This window comes from Rattus norvegicus, chromosome 12 (genome assembly GCF_036323735.1).
Source record: "Rattus norvegicus strain BN/NHsdMcwi chromosome 12, GRCr8, whole genome shotgun sequence".
In the NCBI taxonomy this organism is placed as follows: Eukaryota; Metazoa; Chordata; class Mammalia; order Rodentia; family Muridae; genus Rattus; species Rattus norvegicus.
Window position 1 is genome coordinate 44,086,472 of NC_086030.1, and position 24,108 is coordinate 44,110,579.

The 24,108-nt window shown below is 49.7% G+C and overlaps 1 protein-coding gene and 1 non-coding gene across 2 annotated transcripts in view; both read left to right on the top strand.

Annotated features, from left to right (window-relative positions):
• Positions 1-903: 903 nt before the first annotated feature.
• The window catches only part of Fbxw8 (F-box and WD repeat domain containing 8), a 90,611-nt gene continuing 67,406 nt past the window's right edge, over positions 904-24,108 (top strand). The window contains exons 1-2 of the mRNA NM_001107145.2: positions 904-1,270; positions 13,887-13,991. Of these exons, the coding sequence (NP_001100615.2) occupies positions 959-1,270; positions 13,887-13,991 (417 nt within the window). The 5' untranslated portion in view covers positions 904-958. The remainder of the gene's footprint in view (positions 1,271-13,886; positions 13,992-24,108) is intronic.
• LOC120096099 (U6 spliceosomal RNA) lies at positions 6,937-7,042 on the top strand. The gene has a single exon (XR_005492131.1). It is a non-coding gene; the product is annotated as a U6 spliceosomal RNA (small nuclear RNA).

Sequence of the window (24,108 nt, forward strand, 5' to 3'; positions counted from 1 at the left end):
GCAAAAGGTTTGACACAGAGGTGGGAACAGAATGGTTAATAGGGGGCGCTAATGATAGCCCAAGATGAACCATAATTATATACTCTGGACTAGCAACATTCCAACCTCCCCACAGTGACTGAAATTCTGATCAGTTAAGCAGACTTGCAGAAGGTTCAGTGGGAGGTAGAGGTTCTTTCCAGAACGTTCCTTCACAGATCCTCCCCCCACCCCAAGACCGCCTTTGGATTTGTAGTCCTGGAAATCTCTGCTAATTTCCCATGGCAGGTTTTTCTGTTTATCAGCTAGAACGGCATTTCCTTAGAGAGACCTTCATGACTACCCTTCATCACTAATTGGCTCCTCCCTCTGTCAATCACGCTGTTATCTGACCTTATTTCTTATATTTCTATATAATCTTACCCGCGGATTCAGACAAGCCCATTAAAAAATGTTTACCTCTGTTTTATGTGAATGTAAATTTTTAAGAAGGCAGAGATATTTATTTGTGTGTGGTATGTGTAGATGTGAATGCTTACTTCAGGATGAGCTGGCTCCGCAGAAAAGAGTGCTTGATGTCGGGCCTGACGACTTGAGTTCAATCTCTGAGACCCCACTTGGTGGAAGGCAAGAATCGACTCCTTGAGTCGTTCTCTGACACACACACACACACACACACACACACACACGCACACACACTCTAAATAAAATGCAATAAAAACTACTACATTAAAAATGCTACCTTTGCAATATGTATACAGCAGCCATTTAAAACCAGGTTTGCGGGACGAAGGAAAAATGCTTCCTTGGTACAAAGGTGGCAAAAGCCAGGGATAGCAGAGCGGAGGGGCGTGGCTGCCCGGAACCTAAGAGCCGCGGTTCCGGAAGTCTCCAGCCGACTACGGACACTTCCGGCGGATGGACAGTCCGTCCACAGCTGGCTGCCCCTGGGTGACGCGTAGGCCTGGGAGCGGCAAGCATGGAGGACCATAACCTGGAGGAGTTCCGCCAGCGCTGGCAGGAGGAATTGGCGCAGTCGCAGGCGCTGAGGCGACGGCGGCGGCTCGAGGCTGGGGAGCGGCGGCCCCGGAGACCGGAGGCGGGAGCGCGCGGCGAGCCGGCCTCGGGGTACCTGGGGCTGGCGCAGGGTCTGCTGGAGGGCGCGGGCCGACCCCCGGCGCCCAGGCCCGGCCGGACCGACAGGAAGGATGTGTCCAGCCGTTCGCGCTCACCCCCGGACCGCGACGCCGCGGAGCCCGAGCCGCTGGTGGACCAGCTCATCCGCGACTTGGTGAGTGACAGAGGCGAGATGGCTTTCCCTGTGGCCCACCCTGTGGGGTTAGGGGCGCAGGTACAGCAGGGATCCTGCACACCCAGGTAATCCCTGGAAGCAGTGGTTCTCCTCTGGCAGCTTTGCCTGTAAACATTTTAGGGTGTTGACAGTAGGTGTGCGCGCGGTCTTGGGCTTGCAAGAGGGTAGAAGAATGCTCGCAAACACCAATGTTCAGGACACCCTCTCCCCACCCCGCAAAGAGAATCCACCCATAAAGGACTGCGGATGAGTTTGAGAAATCCTGCCCTAGAAACGTCCTTAACCTGTCAGAAAGGTTGACTCTGGAGAGGGAGGTTAAGAAAAAGCAGAGGACGGAAATTATGCTCACTTTTCTCTGTATTCTTTGATTTTCCTAACGTAACGTGTTACTTAAAGAAAAATAGCAACCATAAATCAGAAGGAACGAAAGGACTATGGCGAAGAAGAATCCTTTGGTCAGCATTTTTAGGAGGCCTTTGGAGGGCATGGGTCTCTTGGAGAATCAGGAAACCCTTTTCCCCAGCCTCATTTACCAAGTCGATAGAATCAAATCAAGAACCCCTAACATGGATCCATGGCTTTCAGGTTAAGAGTTAGGTCAGAACAGAAGGTTTTAATGGTTTCACTCAAACCAGGTTCAAAGAACATTTCTTTTCTTTTTTTTTAAGTTTATTATATTTTATTGTGCCAAAGAACAATTCTACAGTTCAGTAGGGAATACTTTTCCGTGAGTGAAAGTTGTTTAGAGGAATAACAGGATCAAGCTGGAGAGATGGCTCCGTAGTTAAGAGCGCAATATGCTCTTCTGGAGTTGGGTTTCTGGTACCCATGTCAGGTGGCTCACGACTTCCTGAAACTGCGGTTTCAGGATATTTAATGTCTCTGGCTTCCATGGACACTTGCACACATGAGTACAGCCCCCCCCCCCCAACACACACACACAGACACATACTTTTTTAAAAATGGTTAACTTTATGCAATGGAAAGTTTTGTTTAAATGCTTCTACATTGAGTTTTAAGGCCATCTTTCTTTTAAACGAGTGTCTGGTGCTCTGCCTTGATTCTATAGTAGCCATAATATGAGGTAGATAACTATTTCCTTTTACATACGGACCCCAAGGCAATGGTATTTTTATTTAAATTTTATTTTATTTCTTTTTTTCAATTTGCTTAGAATTACCCAACTGAGAAATTCTGGGGATTGAATTTGGATTCCTGTGTTTTAACTTCACCAAGTGAAGCTTGAGTTCCCCGACCCCCATCCCCCTGGCCTTAGTGTAGGTTCCTGAGTCCTCTCAGACCTGCTAAGCAGCAGCCTGGGGAAGTAGCTCATCTGATGACTGAGAACCCGTGGGGGTTTAGATACCGTCAGCTGTGTAGCCTCTGTGCTGGCTAGTTTTTACGTCAACTTGACACAAGCCAGAGTGACTGGAAAGGAGGAGCCTCAACTGAGACGATGCCTCCGTAGGATTGAGCTGTAGGCAAACCTGTAGGGCATTTTCTTAATTAGGGATTGGTGGGAGAGGGGATGGTTCATTGTGGGTAGAAACACCCATGGCCTGGTGGTCCTGGTTTCCATAAGGAAGCAGGCTGAGGAAGCCAGTAAGCAGCACCTCTCCGTGGCCTCTGCAGTAGCTCCTGCCCCAGGTTCCTATCCTGACTTTCTGCAGTGATGGACTATGATGTGGAGATATAAGCCAAGTAAATCCCTTTCGCCCCTCATCTTGTTTAGGGTCATGGTTTTTATTACAGCAATTAAAAACCTTGACTAAGATAGACCCGAAATCCTAATACACAAGACTTTCCAGCCTCACACTCAGGCAGCACTCCAGAATCAGAAATAAAGTGTCAGGGACCTAGGAGGAAGGTCCAGGGCATACCAGACTCTTAAGTTTCATATGGAGTTGGCAAAAACCTTCCCTGTGTCTTGTCCCAGGGGTGAATGATAGTAGGCTCCTCTGCCCAGCCAGAAGCACCACACTAGGAACTGTTTTGGTTTCTTCTGAGCAGCAGCCAGCTCTCCAATTAGTGACATCTGTACAAAAGAAGACGCCATGGGTCATTGTGTGCTCAGGTGACTGGAATTACACAGGTTGAGCCACCTGACATGGGTGTTAGGAATAGAATTTGGGACCCTTGGATGACAGATTCTGCTCTTAACTATCAAGGTGTCACTGTGTACCTTAGACTGGCATTAGATTCTTTCTTTGCCCCCCAACCCCCGTGTGTGTGTGTGTGTGTGTGTGTGTGTGTGTGTGTGTGTATGAGAGAGGAGGGTGGTTGAGATTTCCTGTAGATGTCTGTGCGCTCAGCCTGCATGTGGAGAGCAGAGGACAGCCCCGGATGTTGACCCTCAGGCACCTCCACATTTTATTTGGCTTGGAGCGTTGTCACAAAGCCCAAGCTAGCTGTCCCTTGCACTTCCAGACATTTGTTTCTTCTCTCTTCCCACCTTCTCTGGTATCTCAGGCATATGTCTTCATGCTTGCCTTTTTCCATGTGTCCTGGAGGTCTAAGCAGGGTCCTTACACTTGTAAGGCGAGTGCCTTACTGACTGAGCCTCCTCCCCCCTGGCCTGGCCTTTTTATTTTCGTGTCTCTTCTTCCCGAGGGCTGTGGTCACAGTGCTGGCTGCCCAGTGCTTCACAGACAATATCTTCATCATTCCCAACAACCCTCTCCTTTGGCTGTCTTCTACGTGTCCTGGTAGCTGAACAGGAGGAAGGTAGGTTTGGTTTTGAAGGACAGTGAACTCATCCTGTATCTTCAGCCTAAGAGATGGCAGTGATGTTTATTAAGAACCTCGGCTCCCTGTGGCAGTAAATGTGAGCTCCACAGCACATGGGGTCAGAGGGCAACTGTGTAGGTGTGGGGGTCTTGCCTAGTTCATCAGGAATTTTGTTCCATGTCTTCCGAGACAGCTTTGTGATGATTCGTTTTATAGTGGCAACCAAAATTAGATATTAAACATGGTGGGTAGTGTAGGGTGTTCTTTCCAACTGTTCAGTTTTCTTTACTTAAAGTTTATACATGATCTGAATAAAACCATTCTGTATCCCAGCGTGGTCACTGGCCAAAGTACACATTACATCAAGGAGCTTTTTTCTCCTTTTTTAAAAAACAACAACAACAACAAATAAGGTATCTTAGTTCTTTTGCTGTGAAAAGACACTGCGACCAAGGCAGCTCTTATAAAAGAAAGCATTTAATTGGTGGCTTGCTTACAGTTTTAGAGCTTTAGTCTATAATCCTGGTGGAAAGCTGACAGGCATAGTGCTGGAGCAGGAGCTGAGAGCTTTGCATCCTTTTGATCTGCCAGCAGAGACCTCAGAGCCCACCCTCTCCTCCTGACAAGGCTTCTCACCTCCTCCTACAAGACCACACCCCCTAATCCTTCCCAAACAGTTCTTCTAACTGGGGAGCAAGCATTTAAGTCCATGAGTCTATGGGGGCCATTCTCACTCAAACCACCCCACAGGTGCCAGCCACTATGTAGACCAGGCTGGCTTCTGACTCAAATCCTCCTGTCAGTTCTGGAATTGAAGATGTGGTTGTTGTGTTGGGAAGTGGGTTTTGATTGTGTTCTCTCGGTGGAACTTTTGTGAAAAGTGAAAAGACTTTTGTGAAAAGTCTTTTGTGAAAATTGTCTTTGGACACTTTAGTAGTCATTCTAAGGTACAGACCTTAACCGCACAGCTCGACACCTTCTCTAGCATGTGTGCATATGCTCATCTGAAACAGCAGACCACAGGACTGGGTCCTAGCTGTCCGCACCATGCTCCTCACTGTCTCCTCATCCACAGGGCCTGAGCACTCGCTCCACTTTTGACTCCTCTGCAGTGGCATCAGGCAGCTTTACTCGAGTCTGGGTTCTTGTGCAGAGCTTAAGGACAAGTTGTCCAACACTGAGATAACTTTGGTTAGATGGTAGATGGCTTGGGGCATAGTGCTGCCAGGAACATTTCGTCTGACCCTTGAGATGTGTACATGTTTCTCTTGGTTATTTGCTCAGGAGTAGAATCCTGGGGTGTGAGCGTACAGGTCATAGTTAGAGCAGTCCACCCTGCAGACTTCCCATGTCTACCAGTTGGTACTAAATAGAACAATAGCAACAATGGTTTAAGTGTGCCAGCACTGCAAGGTAAACACTGGCAGGATCTGATATCGTGTGCTTCTCCCAGAGTGTCTAAAGAAGGAGTAACTCCCGGAAAGGAAGGTGGGGTTCCCCTGGGATTCCTGAACCAACAGGATGATGCAGCCAAGGCAGAGTGTGCAAACCTGAAGCTGGTTCTTGTCACATTGCTGTGCCACACTAAGACCTCCTATTTGAGACGGGTTCTTGTAGCCCAGCCTGGTCTTGAACATGCTGCAGCTGAGGGTAAACTTGAATTTCTGATTCTTCAGCCTCTACCTCCCCCAAGGTACTGTGGGTTGAACCCAGCTCCTTATGCAAGCATTCCTCTAACTGAGCTACATTTCCAGCCCCTGTCATTTTTTGGGGGCGTTGTCTTCACTGCAAAATCACTAGTGCGAGGGCAACCAAGAGGAAAGTTGCTCTCCATTGGGCACAGCTGCGTCAGAGTATCTTTGGCTGGATATAGGCCAGAACCTTTGATGGACAAGCACAGCTGGAGTGAAACTGGAGCGCCTCTCTGCAGCCCTGCCTTCTTAACGAGAAGCTTTAGTAGCAGCACTTGGCCAGCTCGCTTATGGGAGTGGCTGGTGAATACTCATACTGGCAGTTGGCAGGTTTGGGTGGGCCAGTACAAGGGATGTCGAATCCCCGAGGCAGTAGTTACTGTCATTCATGCCCCCCTCCAAAACCAGGTTCCTTGTGGACAGTGGTGGCATTTTAGTTACGCTTATTCAAGCTTCTTTAGTGACTGCCAGTTGCTTGGTGGAATTTTGTTTAGGTGGTTGATCACATCTGATCCACAAAGACACAGACGCCCAACTCAAACTGGCCTAAAAACACCCACTGGGATCTGTTGACCCATGTGTTTGGATCCATGGACGTGTCCAGGAGGCGATGCTCATTTTGGGCAGTGGTGTCTCCCAGCTGGGACCTTGTGGTCCAGTCCTGATTGTCTGCTGGCTTTCTCCATGGGACATTGGCTCCCCCCCCCCCCTCTCTCTCCAGGAGAGGACGGCTAGCAGCTGCAGCCTTGTGTGTGATCTGCCAGCATAGCAGTGCTGGGCGAGCTCAGCATCTGTTCTGTGGGGCGCAGCTAAAGCTGCGTTCTTATTGGTCCAGACTGGGTCATCTGAGCCATCTCAAGCCAATTACTGATTGAGATTGGTCCAGATCTGCATCCGTGCTCACTCCTGTTCACCCAGCAGGTCTGTACTCGTTGTTGAGCCAGAGCTGGGGAGTCAGCATCCAGCCTGGACTCTACACTGGCCTCTCCAGCTCCTTGACTGATAGATTGGTGTTAGTGGAGGCAAGCCCAACTCATATTCAGACCCCACTGCTGGCTTCTCCTGGTGTAGGCTGGAGTGATTCCCCACCTCTGCTGTTCTCTATCTTCCTATTAAGGCTCAGTTTAATTGCATTTACTGTATTAGCTCTAATCCCCTCAGACCGAATTTCTTTTATAACTAAAATGTTCTTATATCAATGCCATTCATTTAAGAATGTTACTCAGTGTGCTCACTTCAGCAGTACATGTAGTAACGTTGGTGCGATACAGAAGAGATTAGCATGGCCCTGTGCAAGGATGATGTGCAAATTCTTGAAGCGTTTCTTTTCTTTTCTTTTCTTTCTTTCTTTTTTTTTTTTTTTTGAAGTAAATCATGAGAAGGTCATGTTTTTATCTGGCATCTCTGGTTATTAGTAAATCAGATAGAGACATTTGAAGACTATGTTAGAAATGTTGCACTTAAAGAAAAATATATTTTATTGAGCTGTGATGTAGAGACACATTTCTCATAGCTGAAATGTGAAGAAAAAGGACACACAATTAGAGAAACATTGAAAGACCAAGATGATTGTCCCACATCTTTCTTTCCAGCATTACTAGAAATTAATGTCCCATGAGCTATAGAGAGTATTGTGTGCAGTGCTCGGAACCAAGACCCAGATTTTCTTCTCAGTTCAAAACCTCTGTTAAACCTTTGATTTGATTTTATAATTAAAATAAGTATGTTTATGCTTTTATTTTTGGATGGAATAAAGAATTAGTATAATTAGTTATTCATGAACCATCAGGCCTTTGCTTGGGGGGCCTTTCTTCATGATCTCTCTGTATTGACTATAACAAATTTGAATGTCTTTACTGGAAGGTTCTGCTCCTTAAAGAGGTATGGGCTTTGTCCGTCCATCCATGCATTCATCTGTCTACCTACCCACCCACCCACCCATCCACTCACACACCCACCCACCTATCCACACATACACACACACACCCACCCACCCATCCACTCACACACCCACCCACCCATCCACTCACACACCCACCCACCCACCCACTCACACACCCACCCACCCATCCACTCACACACCCACCCACCCATCCACTCACACACCCACCCACCCACCCATCCACTCACACACCCACCCACCCACCCACCCACCCATCCACTCATATACACACACACACACACCCACCCCATCCACTCATACACACACCCACCCATCCACCCATCCACTCACACACCCACCCACCCATCCACCCATCCACTCACACACCCACCCACCCACCCATCCACTCATACACATACACACACACACACACACACATACCCATCCACACATACACACACACACACACACCCATCCACTCACACACACACACACACACACACACACACACATCTACCCACTTATCTATCTTTCTCCTCGATCCACATATTCATTAAGTGGCTCGTTAGCACCAGACACTATTCTGAGCTCTGAGGATACAGCAGTGAACAAGACAAAGTCTGGCCTATTTGAGTAGATACTTGCCGGGCAAACAGGTGCTCTGGAGAGAAGAAGCCCTAGGCAGCGTGGAGAGTATTTTCAAGGAGAGGGGCTCAGTCTTACCCACTGCTGCCTGCAAGGCTCTCTGGAAGGCCAAGCTGCTTGCGGAGGACTGGGGGAGGGGCTGGCAGAGATTCTCTGGTGCCAGTGGCTTCATGGTTATGCAAGCTGAGTGGTCACATAGGTCATACCCTGCACTTAGTTTAATGCTTGCAATTGTTCTTTATTTTAAATGATGTATGTATCTATATGTCAGTCTGTGCACAGTGCCAGCACAGGCATCAGGTTCCTTGGAGTTATGGGGGTTGTGAGCTATCTGACATGGGTGCTAGGAACTGCAGGAGCAGTAACTGCTCTTGACCACCGGCCGAGTCACCTTCCCAGCCCCTACAATTTATCACCACCACCACCACCACCACCACCACCACCACCACCACCATCATCATCATCATCATCATTGTTCCCTTGATTTGCAGCCCCGCAGTTGTTAAAGTTCTCTTGTCTCAGGAACCCTAGCTCACTTGTTCTCACACCAAGCTCCACATAGTCTACAGCAGACACTGATGGTGGGCTGTGCTGTATTTACCAAACAGTTCCCCAGCACTTCCTGAGTTGAACCCTCTTCCTGTGAGTGCCTCTTCTGCCTTCTGTCCAGTCCAGATGCTCAATCTCGGATCCTAGTTTGACTCGGCTGGGCTCTGAAAGCACAGGCCGGCCTGTTTGCCACACAGATTGTCTTCAGTGCCACGCCCAGTCTCCTGGGAGTTCAGAACTGCCCTTTCTACCTCCCTTCTGCTGACCCTGGGATGGAGAAACCCACACTGCACAGTCCCACCACGGGGATGGATGGCGCCCAGTCTCACTGTGGCTTGAGAAAATCAGCTGGTAGACTGGGGAAAGTCTCAGCCACTCTGACAACAGTCTCGTGTGTTTGGAAAGAATAGGGATTTCCTGGGAAATCACCAGCACGTGAGGAATTAGAGTGTACCTCGCAGTTTTGAAACCAGTTCTAAATAAGTAAATTTCAGGTGTCTCCCAGGCGTGGACAGTGTGACGTACTGGGCAGGTTAGCTTCTGTAGGTGGCTTGTCTCTGCGGGCAGTCCTCGGCTTGATTGACTACTTCTGCTTGGGATTACGTTCACTGTGAAGAGATAAATCAGCTTTTTGTGCACTGCTTAGGAACTTAACCTCTCTTTATAGCAAGAGAAAGGATTCCTAAGCTCTAAGTAGCTGACTTACTAATGAGGCTGGGATACCTCCGGGACCATCTCCTGTATTTATTCTGCTTTATATGCGATGATTTATCTCCATAAAAGATTTACCTCTTTCAATATAGTGGCCGTTTCTCATACATTTGCTAATAGCACCTCCCTCCCCCCAGCACTAGGCATGTCCCTGAATTCACAGTTCGCGCACTGATTTAAGCTGGGTGGTGTTTGCCTTTACCGATGTGTGCCTCCTGTACCGATGTGTGCCTCCTGTACCGATGTGTGCCTCCTGTACCGATGTGTGCCTCCTGTACCGATGTGTGCCTCCTGTACCGATGTGTGTCTCCTGTACCGATGTGTGCCTCCTGTACCGATGTGTGCCTCCTGTACCGATGTGTGGGGCTTTAGAAGAGCAGAAGCGGGGGAGGTAGCTCCAGTGTTGCCTGTGTTGGTGTCTGGTGCACTGGACTTTCCTGTTTGCTTGTGCAGGCAAACGTGTTTCAAGACAGAACAGTGCCTATTTCGAGAGTGGCTGTGACTTTCCCCAGTCTACCAGCTGATTTTCTCAAGCCACAGTGAGACTGGACGCCATCCATCCCTGCGGTGGGACTGTGCAGTGTGGAGGGTTGATAAACCGTGTAGATAGCAGGTCTCTCCATCACAGGGTCAGCTGAGTTAGCCTTGCAGATCTGTTTAAGCACCATTGAGAGAGAGAGAGAGAGAGAGAGAGAGAGAGAGAGAGAGAGAGAGAGAGAGAACACGCCCGAGTGGCGGTTGCCCCAGAGACACGTGTTGGGAAGTGCAGTGCATCTTGGAGTCGGGTCGGGTTCTTCCCCCTGCTCTGATTTGGTCTTAGTAATTACAGTTACTCCTCTTCTGCTGAACAGGAGAAGGCAGATTAAGTTTCTAACACAACAGTACAAAGGCTGTCCATTTACGGAGTTAGGCTTATAGTAGAACACGAGGACATTAGCCTCTCTGGGGACAGATCCCATCACAGTTTGTCTCAGCGTTTTTTGGAGTGAGGCCAATAGACTTTGGGAAAATCAGGATGCACTGACCTTAGCCGTAACACAGCCCCTTTGTGTGATTCCTCTCTGGATTTTCTATCTGCTCATGATTTAGGGCCGTGTTTCTCAACGTGTAACTTGCATAAAGCATCCCTGAGAAAGATCCATGAGTCCTGTCCATGGGATTTGGGGGCACTAGTTCTAGGAGGTGCCCTGAACATTAAAACAAGCCATGTGTGATTTAAGTGTCAGACAGGAGTCACTAAGGTGGAGGCTGGTTCTTGGCACGGTGGTGAAAGCCATAAAGTGCAGCCTCACCAGCGAGGTTCTTCCTTTGTCTAGAGCTTGAGCTTAGAGAGCCGCACTCCACCCTTGTCAGCTCATGTCCTACAGTGTCACATTGCCTTCAATATTTCTGTGCCTTCTTTCCTGAGAACATGCGTGTTGTCTGTCAGTCATGGGGTTGTCCTGCTGTGGCTTGTGACTTCTGGCTGGCAATGTGCTCCAGGTGTCTGGGTGGCAGCCTGGCAGCATCCTTAGTATTGAGGGCTTTCTTCACACACACAAATACAGGCAGTATGTGTCTGCACATTCTCTGTACACATGGGAGGAGTGGCTTGGTGTTATCGTAGGACCCTTCTTCAGCAGCTAAGTGCTCGGAGTAATTGTGGAGCTACAGCTTGGGTCAGAGTGTCATTGAGTCCTGCCAGAGGGTTGACCAAACTCGTAATGTAGTCTCTGGTGAGGTGTTTCCTGTGTGGACAAACACCATGACATGCTGAAGCTTCTAGCCAGGCACTTAGCTGTTTCCTCTGTTGGAGCGTAGGAGAGCATCCCTCTTCACCCGCGTGCTCTTCATCTCAGTGCATGTCGGAAGGTGGTTTCCTCTCTGCAGCTGTGCACTAAGAACCCTTGGGGTTGCTCGTACTCCGCATAGGACATGGACTCTCCGGTTGACTGGGGGAGGTTGGACTTAATAGAGTCAGCTCTCGGGTGTAGATTTACGTATGGCTTTAGTGGGTTGGCCATCCAGGTCAGAAGTGAGGTGAGTGGCCTTGTCCTCAATGCAGACTCTTGGGGGGATGGCACTTTGGTGAGGCAGCCCTTCGGGCCAGAGGCAGCATCAAGGATGGGGCTCAACTGTGAGCCAGTGACAGGCAGCCTTCTCTCTCATCTGGGGGACTGCAGTGGCTCTGCCCCGTCAGCACAGCAGTCCAGCTGCACAGAAGTTAGCGTGTGGACTCCTGACCGTGGTTGTGCGTGTGTCATGAGCTGCTGGTGCCTCTTTGGTGCCTGGCCTCCTTTTCCCTCCTGCCATTCCCTAACGAGTAGTGGGACGGGGAAGCTCAGCCTCATGGAAGCGGGAGAGGGGACTGTTTTGAACTGACATTGTTAGTCCTTTTAGAGTTTAGGGGCAATCCTGAGAATGGTGATTTAAAAGAAAACTCTGGCCCTGCAGTGTAGTTTGCGTTCTTACAGTTCAAGCTGGAAACAGTGCCGGCCTCCAGACCTTACAGACGGCCCAACACAGACAGTGCTAGTGTCACTGCATCCTGTGGGCTTCATCTTCTCCCCATGCGTCAGAGCAAACTTCCCAGTAGTTAGGTGCCCTAGGGCAGGTGATGCTGCTTTGCGTGTTGTCTGAGTCCTCCACTGTGTGGACTTAGTCTCACTCTCTAGTCCTCTTGTCGATGCTGGGAGCGTCTGCTTACAGTGGGTAAGTAAGGGCGGTCAGCCACCAACAGGCAGCCTTAAGAGTGACAGGGAGGTCTATAGCATCAGGAAGAGAAAGGAGCTGACACCCAGGCTCTGCAGGCCTTTTGCAGTGGGACTGTCTTCTGTGCTGAGCATGGGAAATAGGCATTTGTTGGGAGGCTGTGATTTATGCCCAGAATAAAAACAAAAGATGGCACTTCATGTTCATCTCAAGGCCAGTGTTTAGTGCAGCCCACCGTGAAGAAGCCCGCAGCTTGATAGAGCACGCCTCACCCCTCCTCACCTGCTCTAGCTTTGTTTGTGTGAGGATAAGGAGACTTTTTCCTCTTGTTTCTTCACCATGTGGCCAGGCACAATACTGTAGAAGAAAAGGAAGGAGGCCATCCAGGGTGGCTCTGAATGATAACCTCTTCCCTTGCGTGCGCCTGCTACTCACAGGCCAGCAGTGACTCCCACAGGTGCTTGAGGCTTCTCCAGTTGCATCTGGTTGTCTGTGGTACTCTTCACCGTGAGTTAAGGTAGTCATTGCAGGCAAGGACCTTTCCTGACATGAGTCCTGGCAACTGTTTTCTTAGGCAGGCAGGACTCACGCCTTCCAATTATCCTTGCAGATTTTTTCCTGTTTTTCTGCACAGCCAGCATCCTTACACTGAGTGAACATTCTGTTCCTCTTTTGTCCACAGAGACCTGTCAGCATCCTTTCCAGGGAGAGCCTTTTGGCCTATGTGCTTACCCTGTTTTTGAAGCCAAACACATTGTTTCCTCTAAAGCTCCAGATTCTCCTTCAGTGCTGAGACTCCAAGATGAGCAACATGACTCTCCAGCATTCTTTACACTCAGTCTGACTGGCGCTCACATCCCTTAGTGCAGCGGAGATGTTTCCTGAAGTGGCCCCTCACAGTGTGGAAACTTGTAGTGAGCGGTGAACTAGCAACGTGCTTCAGCCTGCAAGTGCGTGATGTCAGCCAGTGCTTATTAAACATGAGCTTCCTTCCCAAGCTCAGCTTGTTGGGACAAGGGGCATACTTTGCAGCTGAGAAGCAACACCCCGATGGGTGGCAGGTGGACCTGGGCGTGGTCATGTCACGCTTGGCCTTTCCCCAGCCCTCTTGGTTTCCTTTGTGTGCTGGGATCGGCTTGACCTTATCTTTCAGCTGAAGCTCTTACCTCATCTCTGATTGCTTACCCTAGGGCAGGCGAGCTCTTGTTACTGTGCATTACTAAACAACACTGGAGAATGACTTTGTTTGTACTGGACAGCTCAGGTTAACCAGATGAACTCCTCTCTGGAGGAGAGGTGGACCTGCCCTCTAGCCGAGCAGCCTCCGCCCTGCTCTTTCCTCACAAAAAACGTTAGTGACCTGGTCAGTACTTCCCCACCCCCACCCCTTTGGAAATCAGGCCAGCTCTCTCCGAATCTGCTGCCTCAGCGTCTTCCCTTAGAAGTCAGGAGGTTTCCGACACGCCTTCGCACCCAATCCCATAGCGTCTGTGATTCTCCTGGTGTATCGTAGGAAATAGTCATGTGGATTCACGGTGACTGTAAGGAGGGTGACGTGGGGGCCAGAGACCCTATTCCTTCAGGTTCTCCCTGAAACAGCGGCAGCTGTGGTCACCAGCAAGAGCGCCAGTGATGGAAAGGCCTAGAAGCGCAAGCTGCTCTCAGCTTCCCCCTAAACAACTTCTTTCTTTTTCCACAGAATGAAATGGATGATGTGCCCTTCTTTGATGTCCATCTGCCTTATGAACTGGCGATCAATATATTTCAGTATCTGAACAGAAGAGAGCTGGGGCTGTGTGCTCAGGTAAGCTGTTGCTCACCCGTGTCCCAGGGTCCTCAGCTCTGCCCACGCACAGTGGATCTGCAGACTCACACAGTGACAGAAGTGATGAGCTGCAGAGCAGCTTCCTTAAGGAAGGCCGGCCTGAACCCCAGGTTCTTGTTCCACATTCCCGTTTGGTTCCTGTCTTCTGGTGACCGTCTTTTGTACCAAGGCTGAGTTATGGCTGAAATCCTGGGCTCTGCCTGCGGCAAGCCAGCCAGTGTTAATCACATGTGTTAGTACAAAGATGTAACCCTTAAATCAGACTAGTCATTAGGGTGGCAGCTGAGGGTCAGCCCAGGGACACAGATTGGTGAGGTCATATTTTAGACAAATAGTCTGAATTACCGTTTAAACAGCAGAACCCCATTCCTCAGGTGACTGAGAAGGGACGCACATTGAGGGAACTGCACAGGAGCGTGTCATGCCGACTGAGCGCATGCCTGTGGGATGGAACGTTGGCTAGCTTGGTTGCATGTGCGGGTGTTGTGGGAAGTCTTTCCCTGGGGAGACATAAACAAATATCAGGACACGAATGACAAGCCAAAGTACAACTGTACCCAAGTGTTGTCCAGGGAGCCTGTGAGTGCATTGGGCTTCCCTACAGAGCATGGGTGAGGCAGATCTGTAAAGTGTAGGGGTCCCAAAGCACCACACCCAGAAAGCCTCACCCCAGTATGGATGTGCACCCCAGCTGCATAGATGGAGCTCCTCACAGTTAATACTCCAGCTCCCTGGAGACTCACCATTTGGACAGAATCATATACTCATGGCTGGGAGGTGCGTGGGGAGCAGGACCCTCCAGTGAGCGTCTACTGACCGTCCCCACCCCACTGTCACTGAGGGAGGTCAGTAGGTCAGATCAGGCCCCTGCCAGTGGTCAGTTGTCAGCTTAGCGGGCAGTGCTCTGCTACAGGGTACCATCAAGGTCTGGGGTTGGCAGTGGTTCCTATTTTTGACCAGGTACGCACTGGGAAGGCTGGGGTTATGCCCCTAAAATTGCTCTCACCTTTTTGGCCACAAGCATGTAATTAAATTACCTTTTTACCTATTCAGGTTTTTTTTTTTCAGTTGTCAAAATCTGTTTGTCCATTAACTCTGAGCGAGTGCTCAAGGCCTGATCCCTAGTGCCACCACCAGAAAGAGAAACAGAGTTGCATTTGACTAATGATGCCCCTTTAGTGTGAGGCCCTGGGTTTAAATTCATCAGAAATAAAAATCATCCAGTGGGCATCTGTAAATGGTCAGCGTGGCTAGCGTGGGAGTCAAGGAGTGTGTGACGTCTCAGTGGCTACAGCAAGCACTCGGGACGCTTCAGCATCCAGTATCCTCGTTCCCAGTGAAGGCTGCCCACAAGCATGTGCTTCGTCACATGTTTGCAGATGCCGTGCTCCTGCAGTATGTGATCGCCTAGCAGAGACGCCAGCCAGCATGTGTTCCTGCAGTGTCCACAGGAAGTGGGGAAGTCAGGGAGACCTTGACACTCCGAGTGTGAACGAAGCTCACGCGTGGCTCTGCTCCCAAGAGTGGAGAATGAGGGCAGAGAGAGATCAGCTTGGTGCCAGGAGCCTTGGACCCTCTCTTGCCAGCTCTGCCCTGCACAGTGGGCAGTGGATGCTCTGATCTACCTTCTTGGTTGTGGCTCCTGTTGAAGGAACGACGCCTTCATGTCAAAAGCTCTGCTTTCCTGTTTTGTGGAGGGCCATACGACCTTCAAGTACTCTGTCTTTCTGTCCAAAGAGTTTATCAGGGCACAGTAGGGTCAGGTGGGAGAGGTCCCCTGTGGTACAGTGGGGTTGCACTTCAGGAGAGATGGGCTGTGCTGGGCAATTACCCTGCACGTGTGAGTTACTGAATTTGCAGCACACTAGTCTAGATCTCACGAGACTGCTTCCCAGTGTCCATTTGGCTCCTGTGTGTGTGCATGTGTGAGTCAGTGGGTGAGTGTTTACACACACATGAATATATTGTGTGTGTGAGTGTGTGTAACATATAAGCACGGAAGCTGTTCTTTTTTTTTTTTTTTTTTTTTTTTTTGGTTCTTTTTTTCGGAGCTGGGGACCGAACCCAGGGCCTTGCACTTCCTAGGTAAGCGCTCTACCACTGAGCTAAATCCCCAGCCCCACGGAAGCTGTTCTTAACCAGAGCCTCTTCATGGCACAGCGATTGGCTATGATTGGAAGCCGAGCTTTAACAGTTTTTACACAATGACAACAGTGGACGGCCCGTAGTCTGTAGGATTGGCTTGCTTTCTATCGTCGTTAAAATAAACTACAGAGTAATAAATATAAGCAGTGTTTTCATTTGCTCTTGTGGTGTGTTTGCTTTTACAGCAGGGACAAAGTCCTTCTGTTGAGTGGGAACCTGCTGCTTTATGGGCTCCCTCTGCTCTCTCTCTCTAATCTTAGGCACCGTGGGATGTTAGTGAAGTGGGACTGGGCTGTGTGGAATGGGCACCCTGAACTAGTTTTGTGCTTGTGGAGAAACTGGTTGCTTAGCTCTTTATGCCAAGCTGCTCTTGGACTAACTGTAAGGAGACCTGGTGAGGGAGGCCTCAGAGATGTCATGCCCACCCTCTGCTAAGACTTTGCCTCCCCCTACATCTCTTCTCTCTGCTCTCTGGGTCCCAGGCTTTCAGCACCAAAGTGTTTCCCCCTCAGCTGGCAGCCTGCGTACTGCCGTACGCTCCACCATTGCCAGCAGCTGACCCCCGGGTGCTGTGTGGGCACTGTTTCTGCTGGGGGGGGCTTTATCCAGAAGGTCAGGGAAGCGGCAGGCCTTCAGGAACATGTTCTCAGTCTGACAGCTCTAACACTGCGCTGTTTATAATTCTGTGTCCGTCCTTTCCCATGCCTGTGGGGGTCCTAGCATTTTAAAGGGTAATTTTTTTTTTTTTTTGGTTCTTTTTTTTGGAGCTGGGGACCGAACCCAGGGCCCTGCGCTTCCTAGGTAAGCGCTCTACCACTGAGCTAAATCCCCAGCCCCTAAAGGGTAATATTTTACCATGTATATTGAGAAGTTAGCTAATTTTAAAGTTACAAAATTGTTTCGTTTCTATGAGAAAACTAAGTGCTATTGTATTGCAGCATGAATAATTCTGAGGGGGGATATGGTTTTGGGTATTTATTTCCCCCTTTACCCCTGAGATAGTTTTTCCTGGGGTGTCCTGGAACTCCCTCTGTAGACCAGGCTGGCCTCAGACATCTGCCTGTTTCTGCTTCCTGAGTGCTGGGACGAAAGGTGTGTACCACCATGCCCAATTCAGCATTCTCTTCAGTTTTCTGATGTATTCTGTGTGTATGCACAGTGTCCTAGCTGCTGCTTTTACATGCACTACATGTGTGCCTGCTGAAGTCAGAAGGTGTCACAGACGGCTGTGAGCCATCATTTGGGCACTGAGAACAGAGACCTACCTGTCCTCTGCAAGAGCAACAAGTGCTCCCAACTGCTGAGCTATTTCTCCAGTCCCCTCCAACATTCTTTTTAAAAATATGAAAGTGATTCTAAGTCCACAGGAAGCTGCAGACAGGCATGCAGGCAGTGGCGTGGGACTGTGTCTATTCCTCCCTTGAATGATCCCTTATGTGCCCAGCAGCAGTAGTATCAAGGACACTTGGTACTTGTCCTCCTGGTGCATACTCAGGTTTCCCTGCTTTCCCTGCTCCGCTCTGTATTCCTGCTTCCCTTATTTCTTACTGTGGGCATAGATGTGAGTGCTCCCACCACTGTCATCACACACAGGGCTCACCAGGGGATCTCTGTACCCTTCACGGCCACACCAACCTCGCCCCCGCCTCTTCTCCACCCCTGTCCCCAGCAGCCCTTTGCAGCCTTTGGTCAAACGTTCTAGCTGTGTGTATCTATGTCTTACTGTGTAGTTTAGTGGTAGAGCTGCATATGCAGGAATGCCACAACTTTCAAGGGCAAGAGCTTGCACATGGAGATCAAGGCATGGCAGTACATACCTGTCATCCCAGCACTTAGGACGCTGAGGCAGGAAGCCCATGTAGGTCACAGACCAGTCTGGGCTACATGCTAAGGCTCAAGCCAGTAAAAGGAAGGGAAGATGCAGCAGTGGACCAGTGAGCAAGAGGCGGGCAGGACCAAAACAAGCTAGTCATTCTAGAGCGGAAGCCCAGGGTGTCACAGCCAAGCTATCAGCTTTCGTGGGCATGTTATGTCATGAGCTGGCCAGACGTCCATGTCAGGATGCTAATCCTTGCGTGTTTACAGCGCAGCTCTGATCTTGAAGTCTCTGCAGGTCCCTGATCTGTCACCAAGTGAGGCTAAGCAGACTCTTGGCCCAGCTCAGGTGGCAGGAGCCACTTCCAGCCCCTGGCTTCTGTGGCTGTCTTTACACAGAGGATTAGAGAAAGGCGGAGCCACTCCGGGAGGGTCCTGAGCTGCAGGAAACAGAATCAGTGGGCTGAGTGGTGAGTACTGGAAAGCCTGTGGACTGTTGACTGTACCATTGTGCAGGAAATCTTTACAACTGAAACATTAGAAAGAGAATATAGGAGGCAGGAGAGTAAGGAAGTCAGAGCCTCCTGGGCACAGTACATGTTGGGGGCTGTAGGGTCATAAAAACAAAAGCAGTTCTTTGTCTAAAGGTTGGCTTTTGGGGAGTCGAGTTTACCCTCTCCTCGCATTCAGAGGAGTTGCTGAGGGCCAGGTTCCTGACAGCAAGTGCCAGAGTGAGAGTGACAAACGGCTTTGCAGAGGCGTTAGTCCTGTGGAGTGAGCACCTCCTAAGCAGGGTAGAGCTGGAGAGAACCGAGAAGGGGGCCTTAGAATGAAGAGGGGAGGGAGGGAGAAGCCATGAAGAAGTCCTGAGGCAGGGGCAGCTGAGGCTGTCCTGCAGAGCCTCCTGTGGATGAGGAGTGGCAAAGGAGTCAAAATGGCTGGGCTGTGGTATATGCACAGTGGCTTGCTAATGTTTTCCTCTTACAAAGGCATCACTGGGGCTGCCCTGTACCTGTGCCCTGTAAGAGGCCTTTGCTGGTGGGGCTCAACAGGGGTCCCGATGAGAGAAAGTAGCCATGGATACCTGGATGGGGACAGGCTAGTGTAGGTAAAAGGCAGGAGCTTGGCCGGGGATGGATACTATAGAATCTTGCAGAGGGAGAGGACATGGTGATCTGATGGGAGTTAAACAGTACAAGTGAGTAGAGTCAGGACTGCCTGTGGGCTGGATGAAGGGAGAAGGAAGGGTTAGTTAGGATGGCTGGGAGCATGAGTGCTGTTTCCTCAGAGCAAGCTTGGGGATGACCAGTAGTAGGTGGAGGCTGCAGTTGAGTCCCTAGTTAAGTCCTAGGTGCTCTCAGCACATCAGTGGTAGTTAAGGCCAGAGAACAAAAGAGAAGGGAGATGGTGGGGTGATTATCAGGAAGGTGCTGAGATGAGGGCTCATCTGTGAGGAAGGAAGAAGACAGCATTTCAGTTGCCATTCTTGTCCCTGTCACCAAATACTCCACAAGCCATCTAGGGAGAAAGTGTTGACTTTGGCTTATAGCATGAGACCCTTGTTACAGAGAAGGCATGACTAAAGGTGGCTCTGTGGCAGCAGGGGCAGAGAGGGTAGGAAAAGGGCTGGGCTGTGAACCCCAAGGCTCTTACTACTTCTAGCTATACCCGACCTCCTAAAGCTTCCTCACCTTCCAAAACAGCTGCTGCCTGCCAGCTGGGGCCACACAAGCCTGGCACTGAGGCAGGAAGGCTTTCAGGGCAGCAGAAGGACTAAAGGGCTGCTGTTTGCCAAAATGACCAGAGGTGCTGGCCCCCTCGAGGGGTGACCCCAGTGTCTTAGGGGCTCAGCTCCTGGGGTCAGGAGCACATGGGTAGGTAGCTGAAAGGAGGAGGCACAGAATGGCCGTGCTCCATGGTGCCCTGCCCAGGTCCACCTGGAGTGTGGCCCTGTGGAGAGAGCCACACTCCCTGTCTGCTGGTAAGCCTAATCCAGGCACAGCTAATAAAGCCAGGTTTTTAGCCAAGGGCTCTTTCCCCCTCAATGTGGTAATTCACAGTGGTGCTATAAAGCAAAATGCTGGAGCCACTTTTATTAGCAAGTTCTTGCAGCTGAGGCTCGCTCAGTGGGGCTTTGAGCTGGGTATTCCAATCCTGGGCTATTAAAGACCATTAGACCTTCGGAAATTCAGGCTTATAAAGTTGCTGGATTGTGATATAAGAAATCAAAACCATTAGAAAGGCTTTTCTTTGGTGGGACCCTTTCAGATTTGCTTGTGAAAGTTTAACTGCATCCTTCTGTTTCCTGAGTTAAATCCTTCAAAGGCTGTCTCTCATTTCTTCTTTAAAAAGAGGAAGCCCCCTATTTTGTATATTCCTGATGGCTCTGTTGGTGCTTGTCTCTGTAATACCTGGTCGTAGGAACAGTTGAGACCCTTGTGGAGGTCATTCCTAACCCCTCTTTTATGAATCCTCCAAGAGATGTGTGTGTGTGCATCTAGAATTTAATTCAATGTGTGTGTGCATCTAGAATTTAATTTAATGTGTGTGTGTATCTAGAATAGGAGCTTCATTCTGAGTATTCATCTTGCAGAACAGACACAAAGCATCCTTGTGTTCTCAGTTTCTGTTCCATTACTGCTGATGGACCTTGGTGTTTTTCTTTGAGATGGTTATAAAAGTCTGCTGTGGCTTCCAGAATCCTTCAGGTTCTCATGACTGCAGCTTCAGACTGTCTCACATAACCAGTTCTCCCCTTTGCAGTCTCTGGACACTGAGGCCTCTGAGGAAGAGCAGTGTGACCTGGTTACTAATTTTCAAGGCTCCTTCCTCTGCTTTAGTCTTGTGATTCAACCTCCCCAGGCAGGCAGAAGCAGCCAGCACGCACTTGCAGAGGGCCCAGTTTGGGCAGTGGAGCTAGGAGGTGGGGGAAGATTGCTGCCTCAGGTTAAGCTGCAGAGCCAGGGTTGAGGCATGCTTAGCGTGAAGCAGAAGTGTCCAGGAACAGATGGGTGTGGGAAACTCAGACTACGCAGGCCCTGAGTCCCAGCAGAGTCTGTCACTCAAACCAGACTTTTCTTAACTCATTTCACTGTGGGATCTCTCCTCAGAAGTGTGCCAACACTCCAAGAAGCCATGCTTTGCACTGCGCCTGTCAGCATCAGGGCGTGCCTGTGTAGGGATGAACCCGAGTCTGTGTCTTGTTACAGTAGTCGTATCACAGACTTCTCATAAAAGTTTGCTTAGATCTTTTTTTGTCAAAGATGATTATGAATTCTGAGGATCAAAGTTCATACCTTGTGCTAAGCTAATAGGCTTGGAGAGCCAAGCCTTTGCTACTCTTAACCACTGAGATCCTGAGTTCTAGTATCCTGAAAGGGAAGCACCTTCTACTCTGGAGTTGAGCATGGCTACTCTGTGACAGCCTCTGTTTCCGTCTCTCTCTCATGTTCAGCCTCATCCTGGCATAGACAGATGAACAGACATTGTTTGGGTAGAGTCATGGGTAGGCTCAGCTGTGGACCAAACAAGCCAGAAATAAAACCACAGTGTTCTGTCTAGTAAAAACTGGGGGCTCCTCTTTCCTGGGTCTTTTCCTGCTCTTTACAGCCTGACCATGTGTGCTCAGATGAGGGTTTATGTGGGCCTATGGCTGAGGTGAGGAGTGTGGCTCGACAGTGCGGTGAAGTGGCTTTGTGACTGATGGTGTGGCTGTGTCAGCTCAGGTTGCATGATGTATCTAAGGCGGCTGTGGGCTGGGGTCCATGGTTGGTTCAGCCCTTTCTTGGTTAGCTCTGCCTTCCTTTCATTCTTCCCTTTTAAAAACAAGACACGGGGGTTGGGGATTTAGCTCAGTGGTAGAGCGCTTGCCTAGCAAGCGCAAGGCCCTGGGTTTGGTCCCCAGCTCCGAAAAAAGAAAAAAAAAAAAGAAAAAAAACAAAACAAAACAAAAAACAAGACACAAAGACCCACAGTTCACATTTTTTCATTGGCTGGTGCATGTGAGAAATAGTTTTTTTCTGTGGAGGACACAAGTGGGGCTCATGTTATCTGAGGAGTGTGGACAGTGGGCAGAGGGCATTTGATATAGGTAGGGTATTCAGAAATGTAAGAACTTAGGACTGGAGAGAGTATTGTGGGAGTGAGAGATTGAACTCTGTGTGTGTGAGGGATGAGGTGCATGTTGCACATGAATACATGTGGAGGCCAGCGTGGGATCAGTCCTCAGGTGCTGGCCACTCTATTTAGCTCCCTTTCCCTCTCCTCTCCTTCCTTCTCCTCCCCTCCCCTCCCCTCCCCTCTCTGTCTTTTCTTTCATCAGTCACCTTGGCCTAGGACTCACTAGGCTCTCTATGCTGGCTGCTCTCCAAGTTTCAGTGATTCTCTTCCTTCTCTGCCCTGTCACCACACTGGGATTGCAAATGCATGCCACCATGGCCAGGTCCCCATGCTTGTGTGATAGAGCTGTCTCTTCAGCCATATTTAGAACTTAAAGTATTTGTTGTGTGCTTATGAGTGTTTACCTGCATGTGTGTATGGCACCAAGTGCATGCAGTGCCTGTGGAGGCCAAAAGAGGGCGTCAGATCCCCAGAACTAGAATTAGAGGCCATTGTGAGTCACCTTGTGGGTGCTGGGAACTGAACTCTGAAAGGAAGGGCAGCCAGAGCTCTTAAACAACTGAGCCATCTCTTTAGCCCTACATGCCCTTTGGAACTTTGTAAAAATTGAACTCTAGTTCATGTTTTGAAAGACCTTAAAGAATGATGAATACTAATTTGAATTTCCTGATGGGAAAACGAGAAAGAACAGTGAGAGACTTTGTAGTACTGGAAGCTCCTAGCAGTGTTTTAAGTAGGTGGCATAAGTACAAGGCTGTCCGTAAAAAAAAAAAAAAAAGTCTGCCTTTATTAACGTTGAGTGAATTTAACAGCTCCAGAGGCTTTAGCACACCTCTCTGAGAAGCCATGATGGCCTGTCTGTAAATGAATGAACAGACTAGTGTCTGAGGTCTGGGGTGCCTTGTGGGTGGAAACCAGCCTGACATGTTTCCTCCACTAATTAACAGCGCTGTGGACAATAGCAAAGCCCCTGTCTCAGGGTCATGTTCATGGCACCTGACAGCACATGGTTTGGTGGGAGAGGGGGCTACTCCGTTTTGAGTATCTCAGTCAAAGAAGAGTAGTCTGGATTCGCAGATGAAAAGTAGTTTCTGAGAGGTGGCTATGGAAACCAGTCATGTGACAATGGCTGAAGGAAAAGGGAGAGAAAGGACAATGCTGAACCTAGTGAAAGAATGGCAGGGCGTGGTGAAACTATAGAGGAATGCTGAGTGGGCTAGCGAGGGCAGGAGCTGCCGTCCTCAAGGACAGGCAGGGGAGGGTGGCTCAGCAGGCTGAGCCAGACTGTTGTAAGAGGTGCTCCCTATCGCCTGGACCCCCACCAGCCGAGGATGTACGCGGCTGTCTTCCTGTAGTGGGTGTGCATAGCTGGTCTGCACAGCTCCTCTTAGTTCTCAGCGATAGCCCATGTCTCTGGCTCAGAAGACTGACAGGAGCTTTGCAACTTCTTGGTCATTTGGTCTCACTTTTTGCTTTGGGTCGAATGCACTTGTACCGATAAGAAAGTTCTATGCAGTCCACTCACTTATGAAAGTTTTGGAGTTGTGAAGCCTGAAGTGTGCTGTGGCACCAGTGTTGTCCTGCTCATGGCACTTGGAGTGCTTCCAGGAGTGGAGAAAGCTGTGGTAATGGCTACCAAGGGGCTGAGATAGCTTGAACTCATGGAGTTCCACCACCTTTTACTTTGTTTTAGCTTCTTCTTGAGTGACTGTCCTGGAATAGTAGACCAGGCTGGCCTTGAAGTCACAGAGATCCACCTGCCTCTGCCTCCTATTCGTGTGTATGAGTATTGCCTGTTGAGCACCCCTTGTGTGCCTGATGCCCGTGGAGTTCCGAAGACAGTGTCGGATCTCTTAGAGCTAGAATTAGAGAGGAACGGGAGCCCTCTGAGCTGGGAACTGGCCCTGGCTCCTCTCCTCTGCACGGGCAGCCGTGCTGGAATCAGCTCTCCAGCCCTGCCCATTTCTGCCCATCTATTCCTCCATTGTTTCTTGACTTTAACATACTTTCTAATGTG